At 57.5% G+C, this 17,222-nt stretch overlaps 8 protein-coding genes across 8 annotated transcripts; 7 read left to right on the top strand and 1 right to left on the bottom strand.

Annotated features, from left to right (window-relative positions):
• Window positions 1–364: 364 nt before the first annotated feature.
• Window positions 365–2,284, top strand: PHSY_006568 (hypothetical protein; the record flags this gene model as incomplete). The annotated part of the gene is made up of 1 exon (XM_012337168.1): window positions 365–2,284. One exon carries the CDS (start codon window positions 365–367, stop codon window positions 2,282–2,284), a length of 1,920 nt encoding a protein of 639 aa, XP_012192558.1.
• A 947-nt stretch (window positions 2,285–3,231) lies between these two features.
• PHSY_006569 (polyketide synthase) lies at window positions 3,232–3,558 on the top strand (the record flags this gene model as incomplete). Its single annotated transcript, XM_012337169.1, has 1 exon — window positions 3,232–3,558. One exon carries the CDS (start codon window positions 3,232–3,234, stop codon window positions 3,556–3,558), a length of 327 nt encoding a protein of 108 aa, XP_012192559.1.
• Window positions 3,559–6,210: 2,652 nt separating this feature from the next.
• Window positions 6,211–7,591, top strand: PHSY_006570 (hypothetical protein; the record flags this gene model as incomplete). Its single annotated transcript, XM_012337170.1, has 2 exons — window positions 6,211–6,249; window positions 7,391–7,591. 2 exons carry the CDS (start codon window positions 6,211–6,213, stop codon window positions 7,589–7,591), a joined length of 240 nt encoding a protein of 79 aa, XP_012192560.1.
• Window positions 7,592–7,712: 121 nt separating this feature from the next.
• PHSY_006571 (exo-beta-1,3-glucanase) lies at window positions 7,713–9,530 on the top strand (the record flags this gene model as incomplete). The annotated part of the gene is made up of 1 exon (XM_012337171.1): window positions 7,713–9,530. The coding sequence occupies one exon, from the start codon at window positions 7,713–7,715 to the stop codon at window positions 9,528–9,530; it is 1,818 nt and encodes a 605-aa protein (XP_012192561.1).
• A 1,403-nt stretch (window positions 9,531–10,933) lies between these two features.
• PHSY_006572 (protein arginine N-methyltransferase) lies at window positions 10,934–12,358 on the bottom strand (the record flags this gene model as incomplete). Its single annotated transcript, XM_012337172.1, has 1 exon — window positions 10,934–12,358. The coding sequence occupies one exon, from the start codon at window positions 12,356–12,358 to the stop codon at window positions 10,934–10,936; it is 1,425 nt and encodes a 474-aa protein (XP_012192562.1).
• A 135-nt stretch (window positions 12,359–12,493) lies between these two features.
• PHSY_006573 (hypothetical protein) lies at window positions 12,494–12,904 on the top strand (the record flags this gene model as incomplete). The annotated part of the gene is made up of 1 exon (XM_012337173.1): window positions 12,494–12,904. The coding sequence occupies one exon, from the start codon at window positions 12,494–12,496 to the stop codon at window positions 12,902–12,904; it is 411 nt and encodes a 136-aa protein (XP_012192563.1).
• A 37-nt stretch (window positions 12,905–12,941) lies between these two features.
• Window positions 12,942–15,344, top strand: PHSY_006574 (hypothetical protein; the record flags this gene model as incomplete). The annotated part of the gene is made up of 1 exon (XM_012337174.1): window positions 12,942–15,344. One exon carries the CDS (start codon window positions 12,942–12,944, stop codon window positions 15,342–15,344), a length of 2,403 nt encoding a protein of 800 aa, XP_012192564.1.
• Window positions 15,345–16,088: 744 nt separating this feature from the next.
• On the top strand, window positions 16,089–17,141 carry PHSY_006575 (short-chain dehydrogenase; the record flags this gene model as incomplete). Its single annotated transcript, XM_012337175.1, has 1 exon — window positions 16,089–17,141. The coding sequence occupies one exon, from the start codon at window positions 16,089–16,091 to the stop codon at window positions 17,139–17,141; it is 1,053 nt and encodes a 350-aa protein (XP_012192565.1).
• Between the last annotated feature and the right edge of the window lie 81 nt (window positions 17,142–17,222).

A 17,222-nucleotide genomic window follows, 5' to 3' on the forward strand; every position in this document is an offset into this window, starting at 1 on the left:
TCGAGCGATCTCATTCCGTCCCGTAGAGACCAATTCTTCCCTTCTCTCCTCCATCCACACCTTCAACACCATCATCGACGACGACGACCTTTCGTTGTGGTGGATCGCGGATCACTTCTTTCTTCCCCCGGGGCAGGCTCCCCACCTTTTTTTTTCTCTTTCCATTTCTTCTACTTCAAGGCTTCGAGTTGGTTCAGCAGGATCTGAACGCCAAACTATTCATTCCAACAGCACCTGGCATTGATCGATGTCAAGCTAGCCTGTTTTCTTTCTTTCGACTCGTCAAGAATCTTTCGTACAACAAAGGGAGGACTAAGCCGGTCTTGTTCCGTCTCCGAACTTCAATTCCTGGAGGTCATCAAGAATGTTACCCAAATGGTTGATCACCTCGCTCATCCTAGCGTCGGCAGGAGGAGAGTTGGTGCAAGCCAGGAGCGTCGGACAAGTTTCTGCAGGGGAGGGGAAACAACGTGATCTGTTTGATCAGTTGCTACACAATTTGGCAGGGAAGTATTTCCCAGGTGGTGGTGATGGCACGGGTAAATTGCAGTGGACCGTTCATCCGCTGCCGAGGAAGAGGCAGCTCAACTTGAGCCCGAGCATCTTTGGAGGTGGTAGCGGTGAGGACAGCAGTGGTGATGCGACGAGTGTGGGCGGTGGTGGCGGCGGAGGGGGGAATGCGATGCCAGCTTCGATCCTAGCGGCAGCGTCCGCGGCGGCGAACACTGCTTCACCAAGTGCGAGTGCCAGTGCTAGCGCTACAGGCAACACGGATCGTTCGTCTGCTACAGCAAGCAACACTCCTGCTTCATCCGCTTCCTCTAATCCGCCAGCTTCTACGTCTGCAGCTCCAACCTCGTCAGCTGTCCCGCTATCCAAGATCATCACCAGCAATTCCGCCTCCTCGACCTCTTCTCCCAGCACCACCTCTTCCTCCTCATCCACCTCCACCGCTTCACCCACCTCAACCTCGTCACCCTCCAGCTCCGACCAAGCACTCCTCTCCCCGAAGAACAAGTTCTTCCCACTCGTCGTCACCGGACTCGCCGCCGCCGGTCTGGTCGCTCTCATGATGCTCATCGCCATCGCCCGCTGTCTCGCCCACGACCAGCTGCGAAGGGACAACCTCAAGAAATCCTACGGCTTCGACGACTCCTCCCCCAAAGATCGCTTCACATCCGCACCGATCGGAGCGGCTCGATCGATCCGTCGAGCGCTCACCAAGAAGAAGCAGCTCGGAAGCTTCGCCCGGCGAACCCAGGATGGCTCGGTGCTGATCGAGGTCGGGGACGAAGTGTTTGCGGTACCGCCGCATCTGGCGGATAGCTATCGCGAGAGGATTTTGAGGGAGAAGAGGTCGAGGAGCGATTTGTCGAGCGAATCGAATGGGTTTGGGGTCAAGGCAAAGTATCTTAGCGACGGGGGACCGGATGGCGATGAGGAGCAGGCGAGGATGAAGTACGACGCAATGTTGGACGGGGAGGGAGGAGGTGTGAGGAGGAGTTTGAGTCAGAGGTTGGGCGATAGGTTGCGATCGCTTACGGGTGGTGCAGCCGAACCGGTGGAGGAGAAGGCTGCCTTCTCGTTTGCTTTGCAGAACCAGCCGCGAGGGGCGATGCGACAGAGCGATCTCACCGCTCGTCAAGGTGCACTCACCCAAGGTGCACCAGGTTGGTCCATCTCACAACGTCAGAGTTCAGCGGGCTACACCGCTCCAAAGCAACCAAAGGAAGAGTTCGGAACGGCAAAGATCATGCCTCGAAGCAGTCCTCCCCGACCGCCTGCCCTGACCCCGGCTGCCACCGCTCCATCCCACCCTCTACCTGCTCCCACCACTCAACGCACCAAAGCACGCAAACCACCCCCCAAGCTAGAGCTCTCGCTGCTGACCTCCAAGTTGGCCGAACTCGAACGTCTACCCGCCAGCTCCTCGCTCACGCACTCATCCCGCGCCTCGGCCAACGGAACCTTCGGCGCACCCACCCTCTCCACCACCTCCTCTTCCGACCACACCTCGATCCCCGGTGCCTTCCCTGAACGCACCAAATCCCTCTACCGCTCCAACACCAAACCCTCCGACACCGTCGGAACCTACCGTCACCGACCCTCCTCCGCCGTCCGCTCCAAAACCCACCACAATCGCGATAGCACAGCCCTAGGCTCACCCACCCGCTTCACCCACGAAACCCACCGCATCCCCGTCAACCCGGAGAAACCTCAACCCGCCAAAACTTCCGACAAAAGACCCCTCCCCATTCCCCCACCTTTCTCCCTCCCCAAGTGATGTACGCGCTCCCCTCCCCACATTGATGTACGTTAGATCTTCTTCACACACTTTCATTTGAAATGGAAAGAGAAAACCCAAAAACGTTGCTTGTGTACGCAGTCGATGAGTGACAGTATACATCTTATCGGAAAACCAAGCCTGTTTCTGTGAAAACTTCGTTCAAGCTGCCATGGAACGAAAGTTGAAAGTGGATCCCTTGGAAGCGCCACTCGGATACCTGTGCTGCGAAGCAGCCGACGCGTTAAATCCTCTGGGCGGCGGAAACTGTGCGCTAGAGGTGAAACTCAACGACCCCGACGTGAGTGGCGGACTGGGAACTCGACTGATCTGCGGGCTCTGCGCGGCTGTGCTGCCGCCGTTGGGACGCGCAAGGGTCGCGCTGGCGGTCCGGATGGGCGGTGCAGCCACAGGCGGCGGAGGGACGCGTGAAGGGGGAGCGGCAGATGGTGCAGGAGGTGCTCGGATGGGCGGTGCTGCCCGACCTGGCGGAGGCGGTGGAGGCGCTGACGAAGGCGCTGCAGCGGCAGAGCTGGTGCGGGAGTGACCTCCAGAGGAAGGAGGCGGTGGCGGTGGTGGTGCTGCAGAGCGACGGGGTGGTGTAGGAGCTGAAGAAGCGGGAGCAGGAGGAGGCGCGGGAACGACACGCGACGGTTGTGGGCTTGCTGCTGCTGCAGAAGGAGGCGGGGGAGGCGGCGGAGGAACGGCGGATGGTCGAGTGGGCGTCGGTGGAGCTGCTGCGGCTGGTGCTGCTGGAATAGGTCGCGAGGTAGAAGGCGGCGGCGGAGGCGGTGGTGGTGCAGCAGCACCTGGACGACCTGGCGGTGGCGGCGGTGGTGCTGCACTTGGAGCACTGCTCAGCGGTCTGCCCGGGGGCGGCGGAGGCGGAGCGGGTGCGGCGACAGCGCTGGGCCGACCTGGAGGTGGCGGTGGAGGTGGAGCAGGCGATGATATGGTGCTCGGTCGACCAGGCGGCGGAGGAGGAGGCGGTGCGATTGGTGCACTGCTCGCGGGTCTGCCAGGAGGTGGTGGTGGCGGAGGTGGAGCACCGCTCGGCGCTGCTGCTGCTGGCCTACTCGGCGGGGGTGGCACGTTTCTTCCCGGCAAAGACGGTGCGGCTGCAGATGGCGGAGGAGGCGGTCCCCTTGGTGGTGCTGGCCGGCCTCCTGCAGGGGGCGGAGGCGGAGGAGGACCCGCTGGTGATGCTGCGGCAGGACGAGAAGGAGGTGCACTGGCTCCTGGTCGAGCGGGTGGCTTTCCGAGACTTGCATTGATGGCCGAGCCCGCACCGCTCGGTTTGAGCTTTGGCATTCCACCAGCGAAAAGACCTCCTAGACCCGGCGGTCCACCAAGCATGGAGCTACCACCTCCTGAGGATGCATCGCCAGAGCGCGTGATGCTAGATCCTCCCCCTCCTCCTCCCGCACCGCCGCCGCTCTTGGGATCGAGTTGAGGTCCGGAGCGATCATTTGTGACAGCCTCTGTTGGTAGGGAGAAGAGCGAAGGCAGACTGTTAGCTACAAGCGTACTCGAGCATACCCTACGACGGATGAAACTCACTCTTCAAACCCTTTCCCTTCTGGATCGACGACAAGAGATCCGCATTCATCGTGAGGTGCTGCGGCTACTCGCGCAGAGCAGCGATATGTTCGTGGGAGTGGTGGAAAGCGTAGCGAGATCCGTGACCCTTTGTCGAAAGCTTTGCTTGCAGTCCTTGAGACCTGTGTTGCGAATCTGGCAAAGATGACGGTGCTGAGTTGGTCGTGTGGAGCAAGGATGCAGGGGGCTGTGCTCGTGGTCCGTGACACGCCAGACCCAAGCGACGGCTTCTGGAATGCAATTCTCCCGTTTCCGAAATACCGATCGGATCGTCATCGCTCCGATCCACCGATCCAAAGCTCTTCCAAGATTCTTTTTTGATCTAACACTGTGTAACGCTGGCGTAACAGAATTTAAAAAGCGAACTCTCAACAAGACTCTCACACATCGTGTGATCATGTCTGTACGGTTTACTGTGGTCACGATCTCTGTTCTAAGAGCAGTGTCATGTGGTCGTCTTGCTCTTCAGCTCACATCAATAGACAAGCAGAGTAACAGAGCGCGCTGCGGATTCGGCTAGGCCAGGTCTTGCGGGGAAGGCGAATCGCTTATCTGTGTAGTGCAGGGACACCATACCGCTAGCGCCAAAAATTGTAGACTGTTCACGATTTTAGCTCGAGCGCTCTTGACCACGATTGATCCGAGCTTTTTCGACTTTTGTTCGCAAGCTCGAGCCGGAAACGTTTACATCCTTCTCCCGTGACCATGCGAGACTAGAACTAGGGGAAGAGCTTGGGACCAGCTGTCGCGATTGAGCTACGGGGCTACTGTTCAGTGCGCAGCTGGGGCCTATCGGGGGCAGCCTTTTCAATAGCCGAGCAACATAAGCACCTTAGGTCGAGCGCCGGGTAGGGTGTCAACGCATTGTTTGCCAGACAACTCAGCTTCAATTGAGACAAACAGGATGAGAAAAACAGTGAGCGCTGACAACGCTTTCCTCATAATGACACAAGGTGTCCCGCTATCATTCAGCGTCGGCGATCTCACGATTCTGATGATCATGGACGATGCCCTGACGCGATGGAACTTAGGGCTTCGGGAGCAACAGATCGCCAAGCATTCGAATGTCCGATCCTGTCAAGAATCGTTAATTGACAGACCTATTCTGGGGAGACCGATACGACAAGCGATCTCCGACACGCATGTGATTGCAAGGGGTCGACGCAGGGGCCCGGGATCGATACTAGGAACAATTGGATCGAGGACGTTTGGAATGACGGGATGGTCCACACGATCAAGACAGGGGTCCAAATGACACTTGACTCGACGGTCTTCGAAAGTCTGCATAAACGAGCTGGATCACGCGGTGGGCCCAAAACGGTTGGCGTCAACCCGGACAAATTGTATCCTCAGCTAAGCTCTTCGATGGTGACGCTTGGGTTAGCAATGTGGCCGAGTGCAGCATCTACGGCCACTGGAAATTCGCCGTGATTGTCCGTTGCTAAGAGTATCCGAGAGCGATGGAATTCCGCTGTTCCTGTACGCAGGTGTGTGCCTGGGAGCAGCAACATCTACGAGAGGGCAAGCAGTGTGGTGGCGAAAGCGGCATGAAAGTCGAGCGACGTCGTAGCGCGTTGGAAATGGGAGCGGAGGTCGAAATAGGGAAACATTCAAGGCAAGCATCGCGACTCGAGAAAGGGTACAGTGGTAGACCATCACTGAACCACGCTTCGAACGCATGATTGAGCTATCTATCCTTTACTGCTCCAGCACTGGACTGCAGCCGGTATAGTATCGCTACGGGATTGCTGTGTCCGACATTGTCTTCTTCAAGAGTCCGACGCTCGATCGGCAGTTCTCTGTGGTAGCAAAAGCAATTGAGATCACGTTAAGGAGGGAGACTGAGGCAACGTCGATGCGAACCGAACTGAGCTCAAGCAACCGTTGGGCTCTTCGGAGAGCTTCTTTTGCTTGCGGAGGCGGCAGCGGCTAGCTTGCAGGCGCACCCTTCCAAGCGAGCACTCGCGGCCGCGATGTAATAAGTCCAGAATAGGAAGGCGGCCACGGCTGCAGCCGGTTGTAATCATGGACTTGCCTGCTATGGCAACTCTACTGGTATGGAGGACTGGACGTCGCCGAGACACTGGTCTTTCGCTTCGCCTCAGAAGAGGAAAATGAATTCGGATTTTCGTTCATGCATTCGAAATTCGAAGCGAGACCAACACACCTGCCAAAATCCGCCAGGTTGCTTTGCCCTGTTTGGCAGTCTTCCACAGCCAAGCGCCGTGGGTGCTGTTCGGTAGAATCGCCATCCAACTGTTCCACGCATACACTCGTTCAACCGACAAAATCGAGCAAGTGGTCAGCCGCCGACAGTCTGTCCGTCAATGCAGTCGTCGGTCGTCAGCTGCAGCAAGGGAGCCAAGGTAAGCAACACTCATAAACCGCCCGAGGAAGCTCGACTCTTGGATTGCGTTCGTGTGCGTTGCAGCTTTCACCGGAGCGTCGGAAGACTCGGATCTGCCCATGACGGCGTCGCTCTTTGAATGAGAAGCAGTCTCTGAGCTCGCAATGATCTTGCTGCAAATGCCAATCTTGGCTTGAACCCAAGAACAGCGCCGTCAGGCCGGTGGACAGAGATGCAAGGATGCACGTCAAGGTTCTACGACTATCCACCGCCACGTTTAGACGCCGTGGCGTGCTGTTCCGGCTCCTCCTGCTCGTGCATTGCAGCCTCTGGTGGCGTGCAATGGTGTTCTCTGGCTCCACTTTTCGATCGGCACTCGCACCACCTCTGATTTCACTCAACAGCAACACCGAAAGGCAAGCAACATCGATCGATGTCATCGCATGTAATCCCACGAGGTGTCGGCTGCCAAGCGCCTCGGCATAGGCACAGTGGCTGCTCTGCCAACCTTCTAATGATGCGAGCAGTGCCGTCCCTCGAGCTGACCTAGCTAGCCGCTCGACTTCTGCCCGTCGTCTGGATGCCAAGGCGTCTGCGTCCAAACTCTATCGGCTTATTGCAGCTTTTCGTTCCTTGTCCCTGAGTCGCCGTCCGTTTGAGATTCGAGCCGGCCGCTCCTCGTTCTCTAGACTCGGGATCTAGACGACCAGAGACCAATTCGCTCGACATACATGAGCATTCAGGGACTTGATTGTGCTCCGCCTGTCACACTTTTCGAGTCCGACCCTCACGGCCCCTCTTGGCACCAACTTCTCTACTGCAGAGGCTGTGTGAAATGTCAGCGTTGAACTCCTTGTCTAGCATGCCGCTGCCCCTGAGAGTCCGGTGGCTGACTATGGCACTTTGTTCCTTCGCCTGCGCATCTCGCTTTCTGCCGAGATTCCGGCAACGCGAAGCTCTTCGCTCTTGCCCGCCTTCTGAATCTCTCAAACGGCCTCTGGTCTGGAATCCTTTCAACTCCGCCCTTTCCCCCTGCACTTGCACGAGCACACAGTCAGCGTCTCTGTATCTTCTACGTGAGCCATCGTTCTTATAAAGACCTCCTCTTGCCGATCTGATTCTCCGACTTCTCCTTCCTCTCCTTTCTCCATACCTCGCAGCTTCCAGCGCATTCACTCCCCTCTTCTCACTTGCTTCCCCTTTCCCTACCCTATATTCTTCCCCACACCAGTCCCCCCGACATCGCCAGCTTTCCCAGCTACGCCATTCAGCGGATTCCTCTCAGCTTTACCTACACAACACCACATCGCGTCACATCGCATCGCATCAGCATTTCGCCGCTGTGGCGCTCGTCTCACTAGTCTCGCAAACGCGATTCTTGACAGTCACATCCACGCCATCTTCTGCCCTACAGATATAGCTGTCACTTGAGCCATAATGAAGATCACTTCTTTTGGCCTGGCCGCCATTGCACTTGCCCTTATGGCGGACAACGCCGAGGCCCTCCCCGCCATTCGCAGCTACAAGGGTGTCTCGCCGTACAAGGCACGCAACACCGTCAACCCAACCGTGCCAAAGCTCAAGGACCCTCGCCTGGTCTCGGGTGCTCGTCGAGCGCGTCTCAGCTCGAATGAACACCTCGAAGCGACCTACCTGGATGAGCTCCACTACATTCCCGTCCACGGTCAGGCCGAGTCGTCCAGTCAGCAGTTTTGGAACAATGTACAGCAGAGACTCGAGTCGGCCATCGACAGGCTCGACAAGGCCACCTCGATGCTCGGCGTCGGCAACACTGTGTCGCCCTACAAGGCTGCCAACGCCGTCAAGAGTGCTGCCAAATCGCTCGGCTTCTCTTTCAGCGTGAACAGCCACAGCAATGCTCACGGCTCGTCTCCCGACTTCAGCTTCAACTTCAACGTCTCGGAGCCCATGAGATGGGGTGAAGAGGCCGAGCTCTCCGAGGCCACTCGCGAAGATGCGGTAAACAACGCAGCAATGGCTCTTCCCAACCTGCCCAAGGATTCCGGGTTCGACTACGCTAACGACAAAGTGCGCGGTGTCAACCTCGGCAACTGGCTTCTCTTCGAAGGCTGGATGGACAGCTCGCTCATGCAGGCGCTCAACGACCACGCCATCAACGCACCCTACCCCAACCCCATCATCGACGAGTGGACCGCTGGCCTCTACTCAGACCCTGGCTGGGCAGCCTACGTGTTGCAGAAGCACTTTGACGAGTGGATGACCGAGGACGACTGGAAGGCGATCAAGGCAGCCGGCCTCAACCATGTGCGTATCCCCGTGCCTTACTTCATGTTCAAAGAGGCCATCGGCCCAAACGCCCCCTACCTCGCGTTGAACCGCTTCGCCAAGCTTAAGGATGGTGTCAAAATGGCCAAGAAGTATGGTCTCAAGGTGTGGATCGATCTGCACAGTGTGCCTGGCTCGCAGAACGGCTTCGACAACTCGGGTCGCAGCGGTCCCATCAACTGGGCCAACAACCCTTCGTACTACACGCAGACACAGTACGCCTTTAACCGCCTCGTCACCGAGTTCACGCACTCGGACTACGCTGGCGTCGTCACCGCCATCGAGGCAGTCAACGAGCCCAAGGGTAATGTAGTGCCAGCTGTGCAAACCTTGCTGAACAAGTATTACCCATGGGCACGCAACAAGGTGGCCATCCCTGACGGCTGGAACAAGTACTCGAACATGCTGCTCGTCATCCACGACGCCTTCCAGGGTCTGCAGTACTGGCAGAACTTCTGGACGGGACGTGCTCGTCACCGTGTTCTGCTCGACACGCACCCGTACTTTGTGTACAGTGACTGGGAGCACCAGGCTACAGACACGCAGCGACTCCAAGAGGCTTGCAACCTGACGTCTAGCTTCGAGACTTCGCAGAAATACTATCCCTCGATTGCCGGTGAATTCGGTATCAACGGGCCCAACGGTGACCGAGCTGCAGACCGCGACCTTCCCGTTGGACCGATCAAGTTCCCCGCTGGACCAGACTACCCGTACTCGGTCAAGTACATGGCTTTCATGGCGAGGAACTTCAAGACGCAGCAGTGGATTTACGAGCAGGGCGGTGGATGGATCCAATGGTCGTGGCGCAACGACAACAACCCAGACTGGTCGTACAAGACGGGTCTCCAGTATGGATGGATCCCAACGGATCTCGACCAGCAGCCGTTCGGAGCCAACCCATGCTCTTGCATCCCTAGCTTGATCCAGGCTGCTCAGGACGGCACCGCTCAGGCGAGCTGGACCATGCAAGAGCTCTCCGAGAGTCTCTACTAAGCAGGCTGCCGTTGGTGGATCTGCCAGGGGCCATGTGATGCTCGCGGCGGACAACAAGCAAGTCGACGCCCATCTCCTGGTCGAAGAACAACGCAGATACCCCGTGATGCCGTTCCGAGCATCCACCCTGCCGATCGATCCGCCTCAACTGCCTTGCTTTGCCTCCCAGACACTTTCATGATCGATGGCCGTATGTACGATTCTATTGTCCGCCTCTCATGTCTTTCTCGTATCGTGCTCCGTCCACAAAGATCCTTTGGGGATACTTGCTGCATTCCGACCGACATCTCGAACACCTCCTCGACAAGTTCCGACACATTTCGACACGACCCGTTTTCTGTTTCTTGTTCTGCTTCCGCATGGCTCTCTGCACGACCGTTTTCCCATCAATACTAGTTGTGATCATGATATTGCCTTTCGCTGTGCATCTTGTGTGAGCCGTCTAAGTCGACATGCCTTCGCTACTGTGTGGTCCTGAGCCTGTGTCGACGCACGCAATCTTGATGCGTGCCATCTCCATGCCTGCCATCACTCGCGAGTCGCTAGCGAAGTAGATGGCGTTGAGGGTGGCAACAATTGCACAATATTTGCTGAACCCTTGATTTCTAACCGACTCGCTTCGGAGTGTTTCTCGCAAAATGCCCAAGCTCGGCTACTCCGCGGATTCACCTTGGGAAGGATTCGCTCCGCTTGCTCGCTCGTTCATCGTCTCCCACCGCCACGTCGCCTCTTAATAAGGCGAGGCACCGTCAAGACCATACTGTTGCCCTCGAACCACCACATCGTCTCATTCGAAGCATCGGATCGCTCGGAAGACACAGCTTCGATCGAAGAGCATATTCGTCAAGATGGCTTGCCCAGTCAATCACCCCGCCTTCCACGCCTTTGTGTTTCTCATTGGCGTGATCATCATGTTCGGCAAGTACATCAAGACCTGAGCTCGTCGTATGGCAGCTGTTCACTCGTACCAGAATCGATTCAGAATCGCACGATGGTCAGATGCTCAAAAGCATCTCGCAAGTCCACTGTGCAACGGCCAGCACACCTTGGCATTAGTAGCTCGTCGAGAGCCTGTCCGATGTCATCTGCGTGCTCGAAGGTGACAACCACGAGGCAAGGCCGCTACTCAGTCCATTCTGATGACATCCACGCACGCATCGCGCTCTTCAGCGTTCATGGAGACACCACAAGTCATCATCTAACGCTGCCAAACAGCGTCATCCGCTGGTCCTACGCGCTGAACACTTCAGCAACCACATCATCGGCGCATCTCAGGCACGCATTCACTCTCATTCAGACACGCTCTTTCTTTGTTTCCGTGCTTGTCCAATCTTTGCATCTCGTCTTGTACTTCTATTTGTCCCCACCTCGAGCAATTAGTAATGATACCCTCACTACGCCTGTTACGACCAAGAATACGTCTGCCTGTCCAACCTCCAAACCGCCTTCCGCGAAGTCGTCTTGCTGTCCAATGCCGTTCCATCAGGATTCTGCAGTCTAAGCGTCGCAGTCATGGTGTAGGAGCGTTGATCGTTGACCTTGCAGTGGACGCTTCCGGAGATCTTTTGACCACGGTTGACGGCCAGTGGTTCGGGGAGGAGGAACCGCACTTGCTGCCAGTGCGTGGGTTCGGCGTAGGGGGATGTGGTCATGAAGTTGTTCGCTGAGGAAGAGGTGGTCGAGTCGATGGTGGGGAGTGTGGTGAGGACTGCATCCATAGAGGTTGGGTTGGATGCGGAGGCAGCGGCAGAGGCGGAGGCGGAGTTGATGGTGTCGAGAGCGGCAGAGAGAGACATTGCCGGAGCATTTGCGTCTCCCATCGTAGCGTCGGCGTCGTTAGGCGGTGTAGGGGATTGAGAGTTGAAGTGGAGATCGAACCATCCTCCCAATCCGTGAACGATGGCTGCGTTGGCGAAGGACCACTCGACGGGAACGGTGAACTCTTGCAGTTCGGACTTGCTGATCGTGGCAAAGTCGATCACGTAGTCGCTCGATACGCTGAGCAGGCACTGAGGCGGGAAAACACCAACGACAGGGCTGGAAAAGTTCTCCTCGAACGCCAGTGCTGCAAAGGGTGAGACGTCGACGCCGTAGAAGTTGCTGTTGAGCCACCACTTTGCTTTGTTGGCAGTGTCGTTCCACAGCTGCTTGTCCTCGAATGGTGCCAAGCAGATCGTACCTGCTGAAGGGAACACCGACCCTCCGGGTGCCAAGTATTTGTCGCGAGCATCCAAGAAGCTCTCGCACATCCGTTCGTGTACCAGCAATACACCCAAACATTCCGACACGATCGTGTCCACTTGTGTGTGACCTTGCAGATGCTCCGGTTTGACATCCTCCACCTTGGAATGTACCGGAACGAGTCGATCCGCCAACCAGGCATTCCGTGGTTTGTTCGGATTCGTCGTACCAAAACTTACCCCACCCAGCCCTGCATCCCCTGCTCCCATCAGCTCCAACGTCTCCTTCTCCTGTTCCACCACCTGCGCTCCCCTCTGATCTTTCGCAGCGTCAACCACCTTCTGCAAGCATTCGACCATGTTCGACGCTTCGACGGCGTAAACCTTCTTGGCACCGGCCTGAGCCGAAAAGAAGCTCAGAATGCCGTTCCCCGCTCCGACGTCCATGACCACCTTGTCGTGAAAATCGCGCGCAGCGTTGTTGAGGATGGCGCGTTGGTAGGCGGTGGTGCGAACAGTATCTTGGAGCATCTGAGCTTGGTGCGAGAGCATGCTGTAGTAGCCGAAGTAGGCTTCGTCCTTCTGCTCGTAGATCTCGGCTGCCGCCGAAGACGAGCCTGATGCGGCTGCATCGGTGTTGGCGCTCATGGTTGGACAGACAGAGGGTGTATGCGCTTCTGGTACCGGCTCGAACGTCTATAAAGAGGGGCGAAGGGCAAGAAGGTGTTGGGCAAGGGCAGGAAGCACTTGGCAGAAGAGCCTGGTCGGTGCACTTCCGAAGAAATGTCTCACGGTTCGGACTTGTTTGTTGTCCTCGACAAGTCGGAAGAGGCGACACAGAGACACCTTCCCAGGAACGCGACAAATTTAAAAACATCGGGAATCCCGATTGGAACGCGCCTCGTGATCCGAGTTGCACTGACTCCAATCTTCCATTCTCTCACATCATCATCATCCACCACTCCTCCAACATCGGCACGGTCGATCATCCAGCACATTCCCCACGTCGAATTTTCACACCGTGCCAGACAGTCTCGCAACCTCAGTACCGGCCCTCTATTCAGCAACGCCTGCCCACTGACGGCTCCTGTTTCCACGCCGTTCGAGCAGCACGGTCCCTCACGTATGTTGATGGAGATCAGCATACCCTTCGCAGACGTCCAGCCTGTACGATCCTTTTCGCGCAACATCTGAAACCTTGCTGCTGCCGTGCGATGCGCCCTCGCCAACCATGAATCCAATGATTCCCTCCCCATACGCTCTGCAGCCGTCGGCGCTAGCGAAACTCTCTCTGCGCGACAAGCTCCTTCTTGCGCAAGCTGTGCACGAGATCGGCACCTCTCCTCCCGACTGGGGTCGTGTCTCCGCCCTCCTTCTCGCCCATCCTCTCATCCGCCAGCAATCTCGTCTCGAACAAGCCGCCAATGCCGGCCTCACCCTCGGCCGCATCTTTGGTACGCGCGAGTGCGAACGAGCCTGGATCGCCCTCATGCGTCAACGAGGGCTCGTGCTCGGCAAAGATGAGATTCCTCCAGAGCCTGTCACGCCCACAACGCCCAAACCGAAGGAAGCGCGTGGCCTGCAACCTCGAACAGATAAGAGGTCGCAGCTCGCGCTCGCGCAACTCCTGTACGCCGAAAGGATGGAAGAGCTGAAGGAGCAGATCAAGGAGAAGGAGGAGCAGTTCAAGAGTCTCGTCAAGGAGATCGACGAGATCAAGTCCGGCAAAGCAGATGCGAGGCTGGAGATGGAGTTGAGGATAGAGATGGAAAACTTGGCGAATGGACCACCGCTACCGCCGTCGACACCGGGGAGTGCTGCACCGTCTGTGGCTGGACCAGCGACACCTGCTTCGACTGCTTCCACCACGCCAAAGAGCGCAAAGGCCAAGGGAAGACCACGTGGTGAGAGCGCCGCAGATCTGTCTAAAATCTCGCCTACCCGCTCCGACGTCACCGGCACAGGTTCTGCACCCAACAGCGCCAGCAAGAAGCCTGATTCGGCCAAGTCGAAGAAGCTTGGCGACAGGAGGGCGAGCATCGACGAATCGCCATCGAAGCAGATGTCTGGTCCGACAACGCTTCCTGCTTTGCCGGCAGTCACGCTGCCTCGACCACCTACGGATGCTGCAGTGTCGTCAGCGACGGCTTCTGTCAGTGCCAACCCGAACGCGCTCAATGCAGATGCAAGCAATGGTGTGAGCGCAACGGCAGAAGAACCGAAGCAGGTGATGACGACCGAAGAAGCAGAGCGGGCGGTTGCGAATGCAGCGACGGAAGCAGCCGTCAAGGTGCTGCAAGACGAGACGGTAGCCAGCAAGGTGCTCGACGCAGAAGTCGAGAAGGCGGTCGAGAAGGTGGTCGAGACAGAGACCAACATGGAGCTTTCGGCGCAGGCGGAAGGTGGATCTGCTGCGCAAGCGGTGCCGGCATCTGCGACAGCATCGAGTTCAGCAACACCGGCAGCAGCAGCAACAACAGCAGCAGCGGAAACGAACACAATGTCGACAATACAGCCACCGACGCGATCCAACGAGGCGCCAGCGGCGGAAGTGGTGGTCAAAGAGAAGGAGCCCGTCGAGGTCACGGCCTCGAAAGCTGCTGCGCCGAACCCCGACTCTACATCTAGTACGGCTGCTGCTGCTGCTGCTGCTGCGAGCAACAAGCGCAAACGCGATGATCAAGACGCAGAGTCCCAGCAGCCAGCTGATGCTGCTCCGACGGCAACGACCGCCGAAGCGGAGCAAGCAGGCGCCGAATCGCCGGTCAAGAAAGCACGAACAGCGCAGGCTGAAAAGGTGCCATCCTCCGATGAAGAGATGGACAGCGAGGACGAAGCGGAAGCAGCGGTGGGAGTCGACGACACCGGCAAGAGTGTGGAGAGTGAGAAGGCTAAGGACACCGACTCCAAACTGTCGAAGGATGCTCAAGTTGATGATCAAAAGCCAAAGGTCAAGGGAACAGCGATGGAAGACGACGACGACGACAGCAGCGATAGCGACAGTGGCAGTGACAGTGTGGACGAGGAAGAGGCAATAGATCAAGTCAAGTCGGTCGAATCTCCTCGCAAGCGTACGCCTGCCAAAGATGATGGCGAGGTCAAGGTTGCCGGCGATCCCAACGAACGAGAAGGAGCCACGAAGGAAGAAGCGGATGCATCCAAGGACGAAGAAGACGACTCGGACGCATCCTCCTCCTCGCGCAAACCCGCCTCTCGACGCACACCAATCCGACGTCGACAGTCCACGACGTCTCGACCTGCCAAGCCCACACCGCCACCGTCTTCACGAGAAGCCGCGGCAGCCAAACGCAAAACGGCCCACCTGCTCTCGATGCTCCTCACTGAGGTCTCGAACCACACGCACGGCAACCTCTTCCACGCACCCATCAAGGAGCAAGACGCACCGGACTACTACACGCTCATCAAGAACCCGCTGGACATCAAGACGATCAAAGCGCGTATCAAGGAAGGATCCATCGCAAGCGCCAAGCAGCTGCGAAAGGCGTTGGCGGGCATGTTTGCCAACAGCTTGATCTACAACCGACCAGGTACCGAGGTGCACAGGATGGCGAGTGAGATGTTTGCCGCCAGCGAGGAGATCTTCAAGCGATACGAGGGGACGCAACGGTTCTGAAGGGTGAAGCTGTCGCGTACTTTATCAAAGGAGTCACAATGATAACCATCAATGTTTGGCAAAGAGGGTGTGAGTGGAAGGATTGAGAGTTGTATGCAGTGTATTTGTGTGAGACAGGTGGAGTGGAGGAAAGAGAGAGAAATCGTACGACCTGAAGCCATGCACAGCTGCAGCGCAGATCTGCGCCGCATTGTTGATGATTTTTCAAACGCCGGCTGATATCTCACAGGGGGGGAACGCGGCGTGGCGAGGGGAAGAAAATGAAAGTGGGCTGATGCACCAAATTCTACACAGCTTTCAAACAAATCACGCATCGGCTGTTGTTCTTTTCTCAGCCCACAGATTCAGGGTCTGAGAACACACACACATACGCGCTGTCACGCTGAACCCACAAACGAGATTACAGTAGGAGCAGTCGCCCTTGTCGCATCCACCTGTTCGACCACACCCGTTCCGTCTAACTACATCAAGCGTCCGAACGCGGCAAGAAGCATCGTCTTCACGCGCTTTGTCGGCGAAAAGTGCGCACGCTGAACAGAGCAGTTGCTTCCTCTGTTGTCAGCTTAGGGCTCCGGAATCCTTCACAGCCACCTCTTGCGAACTGGTCCCATCGCGACGGTCTGCGTTCCTCGCGCTCAAACGACGCAGCAGCCTCATCTCAGGCGATCACTGGTCTCAACGACAAATTAAAGCTACACACACCCACTCCGTGTCGTCTCATTTCGAGTCTTGAACGTCGCAACCATGGCATCCTACACCTCGATCATCCGCGAGATGATCATCCCCTCCTCCTCCTCCCGCCCATCTTCCTCCAAACCCCACTGGGATCCAAATACCTCCATGCCCCTCCTTCCCGACCGCATCGTCATCATCACCGGCCCCACCTCTGGAATCGGCTACGAAACCCTCCGGCAGCTCGTCCTCTCCTCCGCTCATGTCTACCTCTTCGGACGCTCGCTCTCTCGTCTCGAACACACCCGGTCTACACTCGAGCGGGAGTGCGCGGAAGCCCTAGCATCACTACCCAAAACGTCGAGCAGATATGGAGCGACTCCGGGAAAGATGGATTTGATACAGTGTGATCTCTCGGACCTGTCGAGTATCAAGCGCGCGGTCGAGGAGTTCTGCCAGAAGGAATCGAGGGTGGATCTGGTTTTCGGTAACGCAGGAGTCATGACGGGCGGCAAGACTGCTCAAGGGTACGAACAGATGTGGGGTACCAATGTTCTGGGACACCACGCACTGCTCAGGTTGCTTTTGCCCGCATTACGTGAATCATCGGCCACGCGCAAATCCATCCAGACGGGTGAAACGAGGATCATCCTCACCGCCTCGGACACGCATCGCTGGGTCAACAAGCCAATACACCTCTCGCTCACCGACGACGCATCCAACCCCGCGCTCGGCCACATCCACCTCTACGGCAGGAGCAAGCTCGGAAACGTCTACACCACCTCGCACCTCTCCCAGATCTCGACGCGGGAGAACTGGGGGCTGACCGTATGCAGCGTCCACCCAGGCGGAGTCAAGAGCCAGCTCGGATCGAGCAACCGGCTGTTGACCGGGTTCAAGAACCTATTTCTGGTGCCGGCGACGCTGGGCGCCGTGACGCAGCTGTGGGGCGGGACGGGCGCGGCAGCGGACAAGGTGAGCGGCAAGTATCTCGTCCCCTACGCCAGGATCGGGAGGGAGAGCGAGCTCGCCAGGGACGAAAAGGTGAGGGCGGACGTCTGGAGCTGGTGCGAGCAACAGTGTGTCAAGCACGGCTTGATCGCACAGGACGAGGTGATCGCATGATGGCAGTCATACACACACACGCACCCCCCAGAACCGAGCCCCGACGTGTCGTCAGAGACCAGAAAGGTCGTATACCCCCCC

Source organism: Pseudozyma hubeiensis (genome assembly GCF_000403515.1).
Source record: "Pseudozyma hubeiensis SY62 DNA, scaffold: PHS59, whole genome shotgun sequence".
NCBI classification, from domain to species: Eukaryota; Fungi; Basidiomycota; class Ustilaginomycetes; order Ustilaginales; family Ustilaginaceae; genus Pseudozyma; species Pseudozyma hubeiensis.